Source organism: Mustelus asterias, chromosome 18, assembly GCF_964213995.1.
Source record: "Mustelus asterias chromosome 18, sMusAst1.hap1.1, whole genome shotgun sequence".
Lineage (NCBI taxonomy): Eukaryota > Metazoa > Chordata > Chondrichthyes > Carcharhiniformes > Triakidae > Mustelus > Mustelus asterias.
The window spans coordinates 55,371,252-55,391,530 of record NC_135818.1 but is presented as its reverse complement, the minus strand read 5'-3'; the positions used below and the strand labels follow the sequence as shown (position 1 = coordinate 55,391,530).

General features: G+C 46.7%; 1 protein-coding gene across 1 annotated transcript in view; it reads right to left on the bottom strand.

Annotated features, from left to right (window-relative positions):
• LOC144506761 (kinesin-like protein KIF28) overlaps positions 1-20,279 on the bottom strand; it is an 80,161-nt gene that overhangs the window by 1,492 nt on the left and 58,390 nt on the right. Inside the window, exon 21 of the mRNA XM_078233118.1 lies at positions 18,548-18,705. Coding sequence (XP_078089244.1) covers positions 18,548-18,705 — 158 coding nt within the window. The remainder of the gene's footprint in view (positions 1-18,547; positions 18,706-20,279) is intronic.

Sequence of the window (20,279 nt, the reverse complement as noted above, 5' to 3'; positions counted from 1 at the left end):
CTATTCTCTCCCCGCAGATGCTGTCAGACCTGCTGAGATTTTCCAGCAGTTTCTGTCTTTGTTGGGGTTCAATCCCCGTTGGGTTGAGGTAGATTTGGGGTCTGCTTCATCGCTCTGTCCCATAGTGAAGTCACAGCATAAGCTGCGATTCAGTGACACTCAAATAATCGAGGATCTTACGGCACAAAACAGATGAAAGACTTTCTTTTTGCACTCTCCCAGGTTGGAGACACTGAGACCATTTTCGAATCATGATGACTGCCAAAGCTGAGATCAGAAAGACTGCAAACTTAGCCTTGGAAGGTGCTGACCTGCAGGGCACTCTGCATCACAAGCTGCGTTCAATGCCAGGCAATGATCATCTCCAACAAGAGAATCCAACCATTGCCCCTTGGCATTACCATTGCTCCCACTATCAATATCCTGAAGGTTACCATTGACCAGAAACGTAACTGGAGTAGCCATATGAACACTGTGACTACAAGAGCAGGCCAGAGGCTAGGATTCCTGTGGTGATTAACTCACCTTCTGACTCCCCAAAGCCTGTCCTCTATTTACTAGGTTCAAGTACAGAATGTGATGGAATGCTCCCCATTTTCCTGGATGAGTGCAGCTCCAATAACACTCAAAAAGCTCCAGAACTACCAGCGCCCTCAACTAGCACTACATCCACCACCTTAAAAGTTCACTCCCTCCACCAATGACACACAGTGGCAGCTCAGTTTATCATCTACAAAATGCACTGCAGCAGGTCACCAAGGCTCCTTCGACAGTACCTTGCAAACCCACGACCTCCTGCACCGAGAAGGACAAGATGTGGAGATGCCGGTGTTGGACTGGGGTGGGCACAGTAAGAAGTCTCACAACACCAGGTTAAATCCAACAACGTTACTTGGAATTATGAGCTTTCGGAGCACTGCTCCTTCATCACTTGATGCTCCGAAAGCTCGTGATTCCAAATAAACCTGTTGGACTTTAACCTGGTGTGAGACTTCTTACTGCAGAAGGACAAGGGCAGAAGATACCTGGGAACACCACCACCTGCAAGTTCCCCTCCAAGCCACTGACCATCCTGGGCTGCGGCAGTTCAAGAAGGCAGCTCACCATCACTTTCTCAAGGGCAATTAGGAATGGGCAATAAATGCTGGCCTAGCCAGCGACACATATATCCCTTGGAAGAATAAAAAAAAGTAAAACTGACGCAAACATTAAAAAAGTTTTACAAATTGACGAGAGAATCTTACAGAAGATGGGAGGTTTGAAAACTCTCCCCGTACCTTTAAATATTTAAAACTCTTCTGGTACAGTTTAATTCAGTTATGATTTGAAGAGGTAGAAATTATTCTGCTTGCGAGATTTTAACCTTTTTATCTTCAATAGTAAAAAAACAAATGGGATGAGCATTATTTCTAATTGCCAATGCCAAGGATTTACTTTCCCAAATTGTTTCCTCATCAGGTTTAATTGAGATCATGGGCCCGATTTTACCATTTTGATTCTAAGTGCTGAATCTGGGAGTGTTTCAGATCCGACTTTTAGACCTGTTCCCAGGCGCCCCCATACACACTCTGCCTGAAAATTAGCAGCGATTCTGAATCGCGCTGCAGAAACCTGTGGGCAGGGCGGAATGCACCCAAAACCCTGCTGCTCCGATTGAAGCCTTCAACTGCACAGTAAAAAAACATAGAAAAATGCTCCCCTGCCACATGGCTCCTGGGCCGGATAATGCCTCCCCCCCTCCCCCCCCCCCCCCCGCTCCCACAGACATTGCCCCACCCCTGCAACATAACTGTCCCCCTTATCCGCCCCACCCACCGGCTACCCAGACCAATCGTGGCCCCCTGCCCCCCTTCCCCCCCACCAATCACATGCAGAGTGGCAGCGGACCCCCCTGCCCCCCCCTACCAGAGAGCCATCTGACCCGTCTCCCTCCTCCTCTTCCCCCCCCCCCCCCCCCCAACCAGAGAGTCAGCCCATCGAGCCTGCATCAACAACAATCCCATCCAGGCTCTATCCTCGTAACCTCATGCATTTACCCTGATAATCCCCCTGACACTAAGGGACAATTGAGCATGGCCAATCAACCTAATCCGCACATCTTTGGAGTGTGGGAGGAAACCGGAGCACCCGGAGAAAACCCACGCAGGTGTGGGAGAACATTCAGGGCCCGATTTTACCAAAACTTCGCGCCCGTCTTCGGGCGCAAAATCGCGGTAAAGTTTGCATGCATTTAAATCGACTTAATGAACCACGCGCCCAACCCTACCGCCAAATCCCACTTTACCGTCTTCTGGCCCGATCCACGTCCGCGCTGTTACCGACCTGCAAACTAAAAGTCGTCGCTGCAGCTTCCGAAGAGCGGGGCCAGAGCCTCCAATGGCTCTCTGACCCAGGTCATCCTCTGGTCGGGGAGGGGGGGGGGGGGGAGAGGGGGTAGGGGGGTGGGGGTTGTGGGGAGAAGAGGGGCGGGACCCAGATCATCCTCTGGTCGGGGGGCGGGGTAGGGGGGTGGGGGGTGTGGGGAGGAGAAGAGGGGCGGGACCCAGATCATCCTCTGGTCGGGGGGGTGGGGGGGGAAGGTGGGAGGAGGGAGGGGGGGTGGGAGGAGGAGGGGGGGGCAGGACACAGATCATCCTATGGTCGGGGGGGGGGGTCCGCTGCCTGTCTGCGGCCGATCCCTCCTCCCGGAGTGGACGTGCGGCCATGCCATCCCACAAAACCTTCAGGATGAAGCGATTCCTCGCTAAGAAGATGAAACAGAACCAGCCGATTCCACAGTGGATCCGCATGAAAACCGGCTACAAGATCAGTACAAGTCCAAGAGGAGACACTGGAGAAGGACCAAGCTGGGCCTGTAAAGGGATACACCATCACTAGTACACTACCATAGAAATCATAGAAACACTACAGTGCAGAAGGAGGCCATTCGGCCCATCGAGTCTGCACCGACCACAATCCCACCCAGGCCCTACCCCCACATATTTTACGCGCTAATCCCTCTAACATACGCATCCCAGGACTCTAAGGGGCAATTTTTTTAACCTGGCCAATCAGCCTAACCCGCACATCTTTGGACTGTGGGAGGAAACCGGAGCACCCGGTGCAAGAGGGAGGGTTTTAAATTCATAGATAACTGGGAAATCTTCAAGTCAGGATGGCAACTGTACAGAAAGGATGGGTTGCAACTTAACTGGAAGGGAGCAAATATCCTGGCTGGGAGTTTTGCTAGAGTGTTTCGGCAGGATTTAAACTAGTGTGGCAGGGGGGTGGGGAACAAAACAGGAGGTCAGTAAATACTGAGGCTGGGGTTGAGCTGGGGGCCAGGGCAAGGCTATCTAAGAAGAGGAGCACTCTGGAGGAGGAGGACCTGACTGGGCCTGGAGGTCTGGAGTGCATCTGCTTCAATGCGAGGAGTGTAACGGGTAAAACAGACGAACTTAGGGCCTTAATGCTTATGCGGAATTTGGATGTGGTTGCGGTGACGGAAACTTGGTTAAAAGGACAGGACTGGCAGCTGAATATTCCGGGGTATAAGTGTTTTAGGCGAGACAGAGGAGGGGCTAAAAAAGGTGGGGGGAGTAGCGATATTAGTTAAGGAGCATATTACCGCGGTGCAGAGGGTAGACAACTTAGTGGGGTCATGTACTGAGTCGCTGTGGGTGGAACTCAGAAACAGGAAGGGTGCAGTCACTATGCTGGGGGTGTACTACAGACCACCCAACAGCCCACGGGAAGTGGAGGAAAGGATATGTCAGGAGATTCTGGATAGGTGCAGAAAACATAGGGTTGTTGTAGTGGGGGACTTTAATTTCCCTGGCACAGACTGGAAAGTGCTGAGGGCTGGGGGTCCGGACGGGGACGAATTTGTAAAATGCATACTGGAAGGTTCTTTGGAACAGTATGTAGATAGCCCGACTAGAGAGGGGGCTATACTGGACCTAGTTCTGGGAAATGAGCCCGGTCAGGTCGTCAAAGTTTCGGATGGGCAACATGTGGCAAATAGTGACCACAACTCTGTTAACTTTAGGATAGTAATGGACAAGGATGAGTGCTGTCCTACGGGCAGGGTGCTAAATTGGGGGAAGGCTGACTATAGCCGGATTAGGCAGGAATTGGTGGATGTTGATTGGGAGAGGATGTTCGAGGGTAAGTCCGCGTCTGGCATGTGGGAGTCTTTTAAGGAACTATTGATAAGGCTGCAGGATAGGCATGTGCCTGTAAAAAGGAAAGATAGGAAAGGTAGGATTCGAGAGCCGTGGATAACCAGGGAAATTGAGGATCTGATTAAAATGAAAAGGGAGGCTACGTTAAGTCCAGGCAACTGAAAACAGATGGAGCTCTGGAGGAATACAGAGAGAGTAGGAAAGATCTCAAACGGGGAGTTAGAAGGGCAAAAAGAGGTCACGAGATGTTCTTGGCAGGCAGGATTAAGGAGAGTCCTAAGGCATTCTATTCATACGTTAGGAACAAAAGAGTTGTCAGGGAGAAAATCGGACCTCTCAGGGACAAAGGAGGGGAATTATGCTTAGAACCCAAGGGAATAGGGGAGATCCTAAATGAATACTTTGCATCGGTATTCACGAAGGAGAGGGGCGTGTTAACCGGGAGTGTCTGGGAGGGAGGTGTTGACCCGTTAGAGAAAATCTCCATTACAAGAGAGGAAGTGTTAGGTTTTTTAGGGAACATTAAAACTGACAAAGCCCCAGGGCCTGATGGCATCTATCCTCGACTGCTCAGGGAGACGAGAGGTGAAATTGCTGGGCCTCTGACGGAAATCTTTGTCACTTCTTTGGACACGGGTGAGGTCCCTGAGGATTGGAGGATAGCGAATGTGGTCCCGTTGTTTAAGAAGGGTAGCAGGGATAACCCAGGAAATTATAGGCCGGTGAGCTTGACGTCCGTGGTGGGGAAGTTGTTGGAGAGGATTCTTAGAGACAGGATGTATGTGCATTTAGAACGAAACAATCTCATTAGTGACAGACAGCATGGTTTTGTAAGAGGGAGGTCGTGCCTTACAAATTTGGTGGAGTTTTTTGAGGAAGTGACAAAAACGGTTGATGAAGGAAGGGCCGTGGATGTCGTCTATATGGATTTCAGTAAGGCATTTGACAAAGTCCCACATGGCAGGTTGGTTAAGAAGGTTAAGGCTCATGGGATACAAGGAGAAGTGGCTAGATGGGTGGAGAACTGGCTTGGCCATAGGAGACAGAGGGTAGTGGTCGAAGGGTCTTTTTCCGGCTGGAGGTCTGTGACCAGTGGTGTTCCGCAGGGCTCTGTACTGGGACCTCTGCTATTTGTGATATATATAAATGATTTGGAAGAAGGTGTAACTGGTGTAATCAGCAAGTTTGCGGATGACACGAAGATGGCTGGACTTGCGGATAGCGAAGAGCATTGTCGGGCAATACAGCAGGATATAGATAGGCTGGAAAATTGGGCGGAGAGGTGGCAGATGGAGTTTAATCCGGATAAATGCGAAGTGATGCATTTTGGAAGGAATAATGTAGGGAGGAGTTATACAATAAATGGCAGAGTCATCAGGAGTATAGAAACACAGAGGGACCTAGGTGTGCAAGTCCACAAATCCTTGAAGGTGGCAACACAGGTGGAGAAGGTGGTGAAGAAGGCATATGGTATGCTTGCCTTTATAGGACGGGGTATAGAGTATAAAAGCTGGAGTCTGATGATGCAGCTGTATAGAACGCTGGTTAGGCCACATTTGGAGTACTGCGTCCAGTTCTGGTCGCCGCACTACCAGAAGGACGTGGAGGCATTGGAGAGAGTGCAGAGAAGGTTTACCAGGATGTTGCCTGGTATGGAGGGTCTTAGCTATGAGGAGAGATTGGGTAGACTGGGGTTGTTCTCCTTGGAAAGACGGAGAATGAGGGGAGATCTAATAGAGGTATACAAGATTATGAAGGGTATAGATAGGGTGAACAGTGGGAAGCTTTTTCCCAGGTCGGAGGTGACGATCACGAGGGGTCACGGGCTCAAGCTGAGAGGGGCGAGGTATAACTCAGACATCAGAGGGACGTTTTTTACACAGAGGGTGGTGGGGGCCTGGAATGCGCTGCCAAGTAGGGTGGTGGAGGCAGGCACGCTGACATCGTTTAAGACTTACCTGGATAGTCACATGAGCAGCCTGGGAATGGAGGGATACAAACGATTGGTCTAGTTGGACCAAGGAGCGGCACAGGCTTGGAGGGCCGAAGGGCCAGTTTCCTGTGCTGTACTGTTCTTTGTTCTTTGTTGTTCACCCGGAGGAAACCCACGCAGACACGAGGAGAATGTGCAAACTCCACACAGACAGTGACCCGAGCCGGGAATCAAACCCGGGACCCTGGAGCTGTGAAGCAGCAGTGCTAACCACTGTGCTACCGGCAACAGCCATCTCTCCTGCTCTCTTGCCCCTGCAGGGAAGAGTAATCTGTGGCTGGGAGTGACCCGAGGCAGGAGTTGAAACCGGGTCCCTGGTGTTGTGAGGCAGCAGTGCCAACCACTGTGCCACCAAGCTGCCTCGTTCTCAGTGGCGAACAAATGGCACTAACTGTTCACACAGACAGTTACCCAAGGCTTGAATTGAATCCGGGTCCCTGGCACTGTAAGGCAGCAATGTGCCACCATGCTATCCCAGTTCTTAGGTATTGAAGTAGAGGCAGAGAATAGCTGGTTATCTGACCAACAAAATCCTTACAGACGTGAAGGCATAAACTGTGAAATAAATATTGAATAATGGAAAAAGAAAGTGATTACAAGGAATGATGAACAAGACCTATATCAAAGTGCAGACCTGAAGATTAGTTGCTGCCCAGACTATTCCCTGGTATCTATCATTTTGAACAGGTATATTGTGGTTCATATTTTCTCTCTATTGTGCATGCATTTTTTTTTGGATGGCAGTGCAATATGAAGAATGTTTCATTTGCTTGAATATTCATGCATAAGATTTATGACTGTGCCACAGCCACTGCAGATTGAACAAGAAATGGTCCACAATTGATTGCCAGGTGATTTCACATCCAGGAGATGATATAAAAGAGTGTGTGGAATCCCAGATTAATTCCAATCATGAGGCAGCTCTGATACCTTATGCATGATGGAGCTACAATAGTGCTTTGAAAGTCTTTCACTCGAGCGTAATAAATTCTTCCAGATTTCCATTACGTTTTCTGTTTATGTATCTGTTCATTTTTTAAAAAAGGACACAATGCATGGAAACATAGTGTGCAGGTGAGATTTGGGGGGAGGGGGGTAGTCGCAGCCAATGTAGATGGACTGGTGAAATGGATAGCCTCGTGGCAAATGACATTTATTGCAGAGAAGAGTGAACTGATATATTTTGCAAGGAAAAGTAATGAGAGTCAATATAAACTAAATGGGAACATTTTAAATAGAGGGTGCAGGAATGGGGAGACCTGAGGAATCGCATAACAGGTGGCAGGACAGACTGATAAAACAGGGATCTTTGGCTTTACAAACATTGTAAAGAAATAAATATTGTATCAGAGGCATTCAGCCTCTGATCTTCGGGTAAGCGCTCTCCAAGGCGGCCTTCACAACACACAACAACGCAGAATCGCTGAGCAGAGACTGATAGCCAAGTTCCGCACACATGAGGATGGCCTCAACCGGGATCTTGGGTTCATGTCACACTATCTGTAACCCCCACGACTTGCCTGGGCTTGCAAAATCTCACCAACTGTCCTGGCTGGAGACAATACACATCTCTTTAACCTGTGCTTGGCCCTCTCTCCACTCACATTGTCTGTACCTTTAAGACTTGATTACCTGTAAAGACTTGCATTCCAACCATTATCTTGTAGACTGAGTTTGTGCCTATATATACGCCCTGTTTGTGAACACAACTCCTCACTCACCTGAAGAAGGAGTCTAAGACTCCGAAAGCTTGTGCTACCAAATAAACCTGTTGGACTTTAACTTGGTGTTGTGAGACTTCTTACTGCGCTTACAAATATTGTCAAAGAATACAAAAGTTATGAAGCTAAACATTTATGAGTTACATCTCAGCTACTGGGCAGGATTTTCCGTGTGCGCGTGTTTTGCAGCAGTGGAGATGGCCCGCCATTGGCTGTTGGTGAGATCTTCTGGTTCCGCTGCTATTGACTGGTGACACGGTGGCACAATGGTTTGCACTGCTGCCCCACAGCGCCAGGGACCCAGGTTCGATTTCAGCCTTGGGAGCCTTTGTGCATGCACGTTCTCCCCGTGTCTGCGTGGGTTTCCTCCCACACTCTAAAGATGTGCAGGTTAGATGGATTAGCCATGCTAAATTTCCCCTTAGTGTCCAAAGATGTGTGATAAGTGCATGGGGTACGGGGATAGGATAGGGGAAGGGCCTGGGTGGGAGTCTCTTTTGGAGAGTCAGTGCAGACTTGATGGACTGCATGGCCTCTTTCTGTACCGTAGGGATTGTATGGTTACCATTGTATACATCCCCCCCACCCCCAGCCGGTTCGCCATCAGCAGGGCCGGAGGAATCCTAATCTGCACATCCTTGGAGTGCAGGAGGAAACCCACGCAGACACAGGGAGAATGTGCAAACCCCACCTAGACAATCGCCCGAGGCTAGAATCAAATGCGGGTATAGAGCGCTGTGAGGCAGCAGTGCTAACCACTGTGCCACCATGCCTCTCCTGTTGTGGGGGGGGACTGAAGAAGCTGGGATTGTGTTCCTCAGTGACAGTGAAGATTAAAGGGGAGATTTAAGTAAAAGTGCTGAAAATGATGGGGATTTTGAAAGAGTACGTAGCGAGAAACAGTTACCGCTGGCAGGATAGTCACGAATCAGAGTACACAAATGTAAAGTGATTGACAAAAAAAGTCGGAGAAAAAGGAAATTTCTTTTCAACTCGGTGGAGTTTTATAATCCGGAATGGATCGTTTGAAAGAGTGCTGGAGGAAAATTCAATAGCAAAGGGGAGGCGATGGCCGAGTGATATTAGCACTAGATTATTAATCCAGAAATTCAGCTAATGTTCTGGGGATACGGGTTCGAATCCCGCCATGGCAAGTGGTGGAACTTGAATTCAAAAGAAAATATCTGGAATTAAGGATCCATTGATGACCATGAAACCATTGTCGATTGTTGGAAAAATCCATCTGGTTCACTATTGCCCTTTAGGGAAGAAAATCTGCCGTCTTTAGCTGGTCTGGCCTACATGTGACTCCAGAGCCACGGAGTCAGACCAATATCTATTTTGTAGTCATTGAAGTATGATAAGCAGTGTTCTTGACTTCCAGCTCCCAAGGGAGTATGGATCACAACAGCAGAACTTGCTGCATAGGCCAACTACCCTTGGGCAACTAGGGATGGACAATAAATGCTGGCCAGCCAGCGGCGCCCATGTCCCACGAATGAATAAAAAGTTTTTTAAAAATTGGACCTCTCCTTGAAAAGAAAATTACTGCAAGGTTATCGGGAAAGAGCGAGAGAGGAGGACTCATTGAGAGCTAGAATAGGCTGAATGTCTCCGACTGTTTCGTGTGATTCTATTGAAATTCAAATCTAAACGTGGTTACAACCAAGCATGCAAAATGAGGTGGCCCATTATAGAGCTAATGTTTGGCCTATTAAAAGAAGAAAGTTCAGCCCCACTGTTGACTTATGATATGAGCCTTGAAAAATCTGTAAATTCTCTGTGGTACACACGCTCAAAATTCTGAAAGGAAAACATTCACATTGAGATTAGTGAGTAATGGATTCTGATCTGATTAGGAATGAGGAGAGATTCCAGCAGCTTGCCCCTAAGCAATTCCCCCGTTGTGGATGTTAGGCAAACTAGCTTGTAATTAGCAAGCTGATGCCTTAGTTCAATTTGGAATATTTCCTCTCCTCCATATCTAAGATATTACAATATTTATGGAATTCTAAAACATTTCAAAGTAACAATAATTGATCCTTTAACTCCTTGAGAAATCACCAGCTGCAAGTAATTTGGCATTTAATTCTTCCACTTTCTGTAACAAAAATGTACTATGGATCATTTAGGTTAACTTTGCCTCAATTTTAAACTCTCGTCCTTTTGTTTAAACCCCTTCAATGGCCTCCCTCTCCCCATCTCTGAAATCTCCTGCAGTTCCACACCTCTCGGAGAATTGTTCTCCTCCATGCCTCTGGCCTCTTGTGCATCCCCCCACCCCACCCCACCCCGCCAATTTCTTTCGACCAACGTTTGGAGACTGTGCTTCAACCATTGTGGCCTAAGCTCTAGAAATTCCTGCCTAAATAACTCTGTCTCTCCACCATTCTCTTCCCCTTTAAACCGTGCTTTTTTTTTGCCAAGCTTTTAGTCACCTGCCTTAATATCTTTTGGCTCAATATCAAGTTTGTCTTGTCATGTTTCTGTAAAGCTCCTTGGGACGTTTTATGATGGTAAACACACTGGGCCGAAAGTGTCATCCCCAGCGGGAAAAGCGGTGAAAGTTCTGTCGGGTGTGTCGGCGCAATCCGAATCATTATTGTGGAGTTTGGAGAGATTCCCGTCAGCAAAGAGATGTGTGAGACTGAAAGACGCCGGCAAGACTGGCCGTGCAGAGATCAGGACGCCATTTTTAAAAGGTGCCCCGATAAATTGAAGGTGACCACACCTAACCTGCACATCTTTGGACTGTGGGAGGAAACCGGAGCACCCGGAGGAAACCCACGCAGACACAGGGAGAACATGCAGACATGCAAGCCTGGAATCGAACCCGGGTCCCTAGCGCTGTGAGGCTACAGTGCTAACCACTGTGCCACTCTTCTGCGAATTGAGTCTCTACTTGTCATTTTTTTCAAACACTTTCTTCAGTTTCCTTTACATAGATTCTATTCCTCAACTTAAGTTTCCTGGCATCCTTTAGCATCTTTCCAATCTCCTCATTAAACCACCGTTGTCTAGGTTTTTGCTATGTTTAACCTTTTTAAACAGAGATATTTCTTTTCCTTGTCCTTGTAATCCTTCAATACCATGTTTCATTGAGAATTCAATGCCAGTCGCCAGGTTCTTTGGCCTAGGGGTAAATTATGCATACGCTAAATAATTGGCTCACACTGAACAACTATTCCATCCTGACATTGCCTGATACTGTTTTGTATTTTACATATCTGGATAAATCCTAGTGCATGTAAGGTCACAGTGCCACAGGTAGAAGCATATTTCTTAATTATTTCCCGCTTGTCTACCACCAGTCAGATTAGTTTTGTGAGGAAGTGTGACCTGTTAATATTCAAAACAAATTTTAAAATCCTTCTTCCATATCCAGTATTCAAAAAGACATTGGAAACAATGCCATTTTTCTCAGTGGTATTCTTGTAATTCTGATATTTATTTTTCTCTAGCTAAGTGGCACACATGGGGAAGTAAATTATATCCTGTGGACATTTATTTCAATATAAATATCGGTTTGTACATTTGATGAATTTATTAGAAATAAATAAAAGATTTGGCACAGGGTTTATTGATATTCGATAGCAATCTCCTCTCCTTAGGGTACCCATCATTAGAAGCACAGTACATTGAAACAATGTGGAATGCATTGTTAATCAAAGATCATTCTATGAATTCGACTAGCAATCCAAAGACCCAGGGGAATGCTCTGGGGACCCGGGTTTGAATCCCACCATGGCAGATGGCAAAATTTGAATTCATTAAAAATCTGAAATTTTTTTTAAAAGTCAAATGGTGACCATAAGATATAGGAGCAGAATTAGGCCATTCGGCCCATTGAGTCTGTCCCACCATTCAATCATGGCTGATAAGTTTCTCAACCCTATTCTCTGACTTTTTCCCCATAACCTTGGATCCCCGTACCAATCAAGAACCTATCTATCTCTCTTCAATACACTCAATGAACTGGCCTCCACAGCCTTCTGTGGCAATAAATTCCATAGATTCACCGTCCTCTGGCTGAAGAAATTCCTCCTCATCTCAGTTCCAAAGGGTCCTCCCTGTAATCTGGGGCTGTGCCCTTTGATCCTAGTTTCTCCTACTAATGGAAACATCTTCCCCACATCCACTCTATCTAGGCCTCTCAGTATTCTGCAAGTTTTAATGAGTTCCCCCCTCATCCTTCTAAACTCCATTGAGTACAGACCCAGAGTCCTCAGACACTTCTCATACATCAAGCTTTTTATTCCCGGGATCATTCTCGTGAACCTCCTCTGGACCCTCTCCAAGGCCAGCACATCACTCCTTAGATACGGGAACCAAAATTGTCGCAATATTCGAAAAGTGATCTCACCAAAGCCTTATAAAGCCTCAGCAGTACTTCCCTGCTTGTAACCATTGTCAATTGTCATAAAAAACCCATCTGGTTCACTAATGTCCTTTAGGGAAGGAAATCTACTCTCCTTACCTGGTCTGGCCTACATGTGACTCCAGACCCACAGCAATGTGGTTGACGCTCAAATGCTCTGAAATGGAGGGCAGTTAGGGATGGGCAATAAATGCTGGCCCAACTAGCAACCCCCCCTAATCCCATGAATGAAAAAAACCCCTTGGATACGTTTTTGAATACAGCTAGCACAGTGGTTAGCACTGCTGCTTCACAGCGCCAGAGACCTGGGTTCGATTCCTGGCTTGGGTCACTGCCTGTGTGGAGTTTGCACATTCTCCTCGTGTCTGCATGGGTTTCCCCCGGGTGCTCCGGTTTCCTCCCACAGCCCAAAGATGTGCGGGTTAGGTTGATTGGCCATGCTAAAATTGCCCCTTAGTGTCCTAAGATGCGCAGGTTAGAGGGATTAGCGGGTAAATATGTAGGGATATGGGGGTAGGGCCTGGGTGGGATTATAGTGCAGACTCGACGGGCCAAATGGCTTCTTTCTGCACTGTAGGGTTTCTATGATTCTAGCTCAGTTCCTATTGGCAGATGAATTTGAAATAGCTTTATCCAGTACCTTAGCTAGATTAATCCTTGATTAAGGGGGTGAAAGGTTATCAGAGGTAGGCAGAAACGTGGAGTTGAAGTTGAGTCCAATCAGCCATGATCTTATTGAATAGCGGAGCAGGTTTAAGGGGCCGAATGGCCTACTCCTGCAACTAGTCGTATAAAGTGCCAACAGAAAACCACCCATAATTCAGTTCAATTGACACTGCATTGGTTTTGCCCTCCTTCAGACCAGAGCAACATAGGAAACATTATTAGGACAATAGAAAGTACAGGTGTTCTAACGTCACTAGGACTTTTTTCCCTGTACCCAATAATGATTTTATATTAATGAATGCAAACTAACCTAATGGAAAATAGACAGCTATTTCAGGTTTCCTACCTACATTACAAGTTAAGTCAGGATGAACAAAATTGGTGTTTATGGCATTTATCCTAGTTCTATTGAAAGTGGACTGTCTATTACTATAGGTTATCAGCAGCATTGCTGATTGGAATTAATCTTTCTGCCTCCAGCCCTGCTATAATTGTCCTACTCTCCCTTTCAGTGATTTCATTCCACTCACCTTCACTGACATATCGCCTCACTCCAAATAGAAACAATGGTAAACAGATTTTAAAATATCTGCATACACGTCTGTACGTGGCACAGATATTCAAACTACACATGCCCACAGCAGCGGGAGTAAGTTCTCATTATTTCAACCTGGGGACCTGGCCAGTTTGGTGGGAGTGGCTGGCTTTGGCCAACATAATTCTTAAAGCAGTGGAATAAAAAGAAACACAAAAACCCAATTAATGCTCGATGTGACTTAGATTTGCAGGTACATCGGGAGCGATCTTACCTTCTCGTCACACCGATCGATGGGTGGGGCGAGTCGGTAAGATCGCGCGACTGGCAAAAAATCAGGCTCCCATCTGGTTTCTCACCTCTCGCAATCTTAACGGGCCTGGCTTTCCGGCGAGCTTAGGCCTCGCCCTCCCTCCCCCTACTGGCGGGAAACAGATTGTGTATCATTTTTTCCACAAAGTGGTGTAAGATTGCAATTTCAAATTCACCCAACAAACCGATCTGAAGCTTTCCCGTTTTCACACTCGTTAGACATTTCGAATATATTTTTCATAAGATTGCCCCTATAATCTTTTGCACTGGCTTGGCCGTTTTCACACTAATTGGGTTGATAAAATCAACACAAACCAATGGGAACTCAAAGCAAACTATGGATTTCCTTCCAATCCAGTTTGTAATAGTTCAAATGCTAAATACTGAGGATCCTGGAAATCTGAAATACAAACAGAAAATGCTGGGTATACTCAGAAGACCTGCCAGCATTTGTGGAAAGGAAATCAATTAACAGGGACAATTGTAACTTCCAGGGACGGTTTGAGTTGTGTGAGAAATTACATCTAAAAAAAATTCAAACCCAACTCTTCCCCATCTCGAATCCACCGAGTTCCAGTGACTAGGGAGACGGGATAGGGGAGGGGAAGACTAATCCATATTTAACAGACTGGATTGGAGAGAGGGTGGGAGACTGATCCACACTCAGGAGTCTGGATTGGGGAGAGGGTGGGAGACTCATCCCCATTGAGGAGGCTGATCAGTTGGTAACAGCTTTGAAAGAAGTTACATGCCTCGATTTTTACTGTTTTTAACATTTGACTGATTTTCCCAGGCTCCAGGAAACCTGGCAGGTAAAACGAGACAAGTCAAGCCAGATCCTGAAGGCCTTTACAAGATTGCTAATGGGCAGCAGTTCTTCTCCCTGATTGAACAAACATATCTGCTTCCCTTTCCAGGATAATCAACCATGCCCGTACCTCTATGATCTCCAGTTTCCCCCCGATATTTCCCAGTGATCTTGCCCCACCTCCATGCTCTGTCCTCTCAGTGACCTCTCCAGTGACCATGAGAATCCTCCAACCATCCTCCAGCCCCATTGCACTCTCCCAACCAAAATCTCAGCGCCCAATCACAATCACCCTCTAACCATGATCTCCCTATCAGCAACAGTCGTTTCTACACCAAATATTCCTCCCCCTGCCCCAATCTACTCATCCATTACAACCTGCTCCCAACTGTGCTGTATGCCCACCCTCAACAACAGCCTATGCCCCAAACCAGGGACCCCCCTAACTGTGATCAACCCCAAACCAGGGACCCCCCCTAACTGTGATCAACCCCAAACCAGGGACCCCTCTAACTGTGATCAACCCCAAACCAGGGACTGCCCTAACTGTGATCAACCCCAAACCAGGGGGACCCCCCCTAACTGTGATCAACCCCAAACCAGGGACCCCCCGCAACCGTGATCAACTAAACATTAATTAGTAGGCAACTAATAGAGTAAATTGGAGACGTATTTCCCATTAACTTCATAACACAACTGAAAGGCCACCCCACATTTATGTATTCATAGAATCATAGAATCCCTACAGTGCAAAAGGAGGCCATTTGGCCCATCAAGTTTGCACTGACCACAATCCCACCCAGGCCCTATCCCCTTAACCCCATCTATTTACCCTGCTAGTCCCTCTGACACTAAGCGACAATTTAGCATGGCCAATCAACCTAACCTGCACATCTTTGGACTGTGAGAGGAAACTGGAGCATCTCGAGGAAACCCACGCGGACACGGGGAGAATGTGCAAACTCCACACAGACAGACAGTGACCTGAGGCTAGAATTAAGACAGTACTGGACCAAGCTAGGGTCCCAGGCTAGCCATACGGACCCCCGCCGAGTATGGCAAGGTCTGCAAGGCATAACAAGCTACAAGATGAAGGCACGTAAAATCATTAGCTCCAATGCTCCCCCCCACCGATGCGCTCAATGCATTCTATGCCTGTTTTGAGCAAGAGGTCAGCAAGAGCATGCCCTCCACCCCAGAAACGTGTATCCAAGGTAACGATTGTAAGCGTCAGAGCAGCCTTCTTGAAGGTCAACCTACGGAAAGCGACTGGCCCGGATGAGGTACCCGGACGAACACTCCGATCCTGTGTGGACCAGCTGGCAGGGGCATTCGCGGACATCTTCAGACTCTCTACAACAATCTGAGGTCCTCATCTGTTTCAAGAAGACGACCATCATTCCAGTACCAAAGGGAAACCAGGCACTGAAGTGCTTTGAAAGGTTAGTCATGGCACAAATCAATTCCGGCTTCCCAGATTGCCTGGATCCACTACAGTTCACCTACTGCCGCAACAGGACCACTGCAGGTGTCATTTCCCTGGCCCTGCACTCAACCCTGGAACACCTAGATAACAAAGACACCTATGTCAGACTCCTATTTATCAACTACAGCTCAGCCTTCAACACCATTATTCCGATGAAACTCATCTCCAAACTACGTGACCTGGGGCTCAGTTTCTCCCTCTGTGACGGGATCCTCAATTTCCTAACCCACAGACCGCAATCGGTAAGGATAGGCAACAACACCTCCTCCATGCTCATCCTTAACACCGGTGCCCCACAAGACTGTGTCCTCTGCCCCTTACTATACTCCTTATACACCTATGACTGTGTGGCCAAATTCCCCCCCAACTCGATTTTCAAGTTTGTTATGACACCACTGTAGTGGGTCGGATCTCAAACAATGACGAGACTGAGTAGAGGAACGAGATAGAGAATCTGGTGAACTGGTGTGACGACAATAATCTCTCCCTCAATGTCAACAGAATGAAGGAGATTGTCATCGACTTCAGGAAGCGTAGTGTCAACATCAATGGGGACAAAGTAGAAATGGTCGAGAGCTTCAGGTTTTTAGGTGTCCAGATCACCAACAACCTGTTAAGGTCCCTCCATGCAGACACTATAGTTAAGGAAGCCCACCAATTCCTCTACTTTCTCAGAAGACAAAGGAAATTTGGCATGTCCGCTATGACTCTCACCAACTTTGACAGATGCCCCATAGAAAGCATTCTTTCTGGTTGTATCACAGCATGGTATGGCTCCCACCCTGTCCAAGACTGTAAGAAACTACAATGGGTCATAAACGAATACCAGTTCATCACTCAAACCAGCCTCCCATCCATTGACTGTCTCCATTTCCCGCTGCCTCGAAAAAGCAGCCAGCATAATTAAGGACCCCACGCACCATGGACATTCTCTCTTCCACCTTCTTCTGTTGGGAAAATGATACAAAAGTCTGAGGACACGTACCAACCGACCCAAGAACAGCTTCTTCCCTGCTGCCTTCCCTTTTAAATGGACTTACCTGGCATTAAGTTGATCTTTCTCTACACCCTAGCTATCACTGTAACATTACATTCTGCATTCCCTCCTTTCCTTCCCAATGTACGGTTTGCTTTGTCTGTATAACGCGCAAGAAACAATACATTTCACTGTATACTAAAACACATGATAATAAATCAAATCAAATGTAGCTCATATTAACCTGAATATTAGAATATAAGATAGATATTGTAAATTGTTTTATCTTTCTGACCTTGTATAATAAAGTTTATTTTTGTTTGTTTAAAACTAGTGAAATCTGTGGCTTTATTCACGGAGCAAGCGTCTTCAGTCTCAAACTTTGTCTACTTTAAACAAAATGTTATTGGCTGCTAACCAGATCTTATCAATAACTTGGGGTCTGGTCATGAATCACAACGATCGTAAATAACCTTTCAAATAAAATTATTCATTTTGGGATTATTGCAAGTTTAGGGGCACATTTATTCATTCTAAGATTCAAACTGAAATATTGACAATGTTACATGATACAGAATTGCATTGTGCATTACTTACTGAGTGCTAACCACTGTCAAATGCTGCTTATTTGCACCCTGTTATTCTTTATCTTTTTTTTAGAATCCTACAGTGCAGAAGGAGGCCATTCAGCCCATCGAGTCTGCACCGACCACAATTCCACGCAGGCCCTAGCCCCATAACCCCATGCATTTACCCTGGCCCCTGACACTAAGGGGCAATTTCAGCATGACCAATCCACCTAACCCGCACATCTTTGGAGTGTTGGAGGAAATCAGTGCACCCGAAGGAAACCCATGCAGACACGGGGAGAACGTGCAGACTCCACACAGACAGTGATCCAAGCCGGGAATCGAACACAGGCCCCTGGCGCTGTGAGAGACATGATGTGGAGATGCCGGCGTTGGACTGGGGTAAACACAGTAACAGTTTTAATAACACCAGGTTAAAGTCCAACAGGTTTATTTGGTAGCAAATACCATTAGCTTTCGGAGCGCTGCTCCTTCGTCAGATGGAGTGGAAATCTGCTCTCAAACAGGGCACAGAGACACAAAATCAAGTTACAGAATACTGATTAGAATGCAAATCTCTACAGCCAACCAGTTCTTAAAGATACAGACAATGTGAGTGGAGGAGGGAGCATTAAGCACAGGTTAAAGAGATGTGTATTGTCTCCAGACAGGACAGCCAGCAAGTCCAGGAGGCAAGCTGTGGGGGTTACTGATAGTACACTGATGGTATTTGCTACCAAATAAACCTGTTGGACTTTAACCTGGTGTTGTTAAAACTGTTGCTGTGAGAGGCAGCAGTGCTAACCACTGTGCCGTTATTATTTTGTTTCATATGCAAGTTAAAAGGATTCAAAGCCATTTGTGTATTTACTGTATTCCGTTGTTGGGCCATCAAAAACCAGGGAGAGTAAAAAGCAGGTAAAAAGGTAACTTTCCTCACCAGTGGCCTGACCTCCTTCAATTGGATAAGTCTCCCTCTCACTCCAATCATGTTGAAGTAAAATGTCTTGAGCGCTTTGGCAAACTCGGCATCCCAGCTGGGAAACGGAGACTTTTGACCGGATCGATCGTCGGTGGATTTCACTGGATCGCCATTTCCTGGTGAAAAGGTCGGGGGTTAAGTCTGCGGACAATGAATGAGGGGTGAAACATGCAATGTGCGGCGCAATAATATCTGGAGCTACCGTGATTTGAGGATGAGCTTCTCAACTTTGCCAATTTCTTTTGCATCCTGATGTTCTCATTTTGTAAGGTTCGGTTCGAATCTCTGACGTTTTCTGTCTCTTCTTCCAAGATTTTGAGCTGCTCAGACAGGTTGAATTTATGCTCTTCGGGATCCTGGAGTTTAGACCAGCAAAGTGTGTGAAATACAGAAAGTTGTTCAAAGTAATTTGCGTCTGTCTAAAAGAAGCCACTCTTTCACCAGCAGGCAATATGTGTCTAATTGCGGAATAAGTGCAATAACTCAACATCACTTCCTGCAGCTCAACAGAATGGTTATAAATGGTCCATCTGCTCGAACATTGATGGAAATAAATATACATCAACTGCATTCTTAAACCTCTCTAATGCCAGATGATCTTGTAAGGAACAGATTTAGCATACCAGTGGCACAGGTGTCCATGGATTCCTGTAGCGCAAATCCAACAGCACGCAACCATCACTTGCCAGAGGGACATTAGCAAAGTCTGTTTCCATTTCTTGGCAACCTTCTGCAAAACACACTTTGGTCACATTTCTAGTTCCGTACAAGTTTATTTCTCTCCTGCTTTTGAGTATTTGACTGGATCCGCATTGCGCAAATAAAACCAACATTGAAAACTTCGACCTGCTTTGAAAATATCTCTCTCTACAATTGTCCCAGAATGGATCTGATCCAGCCGTAGAAATATTGTGGCTACAAGAATGGGAATCCTACAATAAGTAACACCACCACCCCCCCACCCCACCCACCCACCCCCAGCTCCCTTAAGCCTGTCCACCATCTACAAGGTACAAGTCATTAGTGTGATGGAATACCCTCCATTTGCCTGGGTAAGTGCAACTCCAAAAACTCTCAAGAAGCACGACACCATCCAGGACAAACCAACCCATTTGACTGACACCCCATCCACCACCTTCAACATCCATTCCCTCCACCGACGCACAATGGTACCAATGCACACAATTTACAAAATGCATTGCAGCCACTCACCAAGGCTACGTGGCCAGCACCTTCCAAACCCACAGCCACTACCACCTAAAAGGTCAAGGCCACTCATCATCCTGACTTGGAAATATATCACCATTCCTTCACTGTCGCTGGGTCAAAATCCTGGAACTCCCCCCCTCCAAACAGCACTCTGGGTGTACCTACACAACATGGATTGCCGGAGTTCAAGAAGTCAGCTCACTACCATCTTCTGAAGAGCATTTAGGGATTAAATGCTGGCCTAGTCAGTGATGCCCACACCCCATGAAAGAATCATTTTAAAAAATGGAGAGGAGAAGAGAAGGAGTGAAGGAAAGAAGGGGAGAGAAGATGAGAGAGAGCAAAAAGAAGGTGGGGATGGAGAAGAAATAGAGTTGTGGAGGAGGTGGGAATGGAGAGGGAAGAGAACCAGAAAGAGAAGAAACATTTCAGTTCCAAGTCATGATGGTATGTGGCATGGAGGGGGAAATTGCAAGTGGTG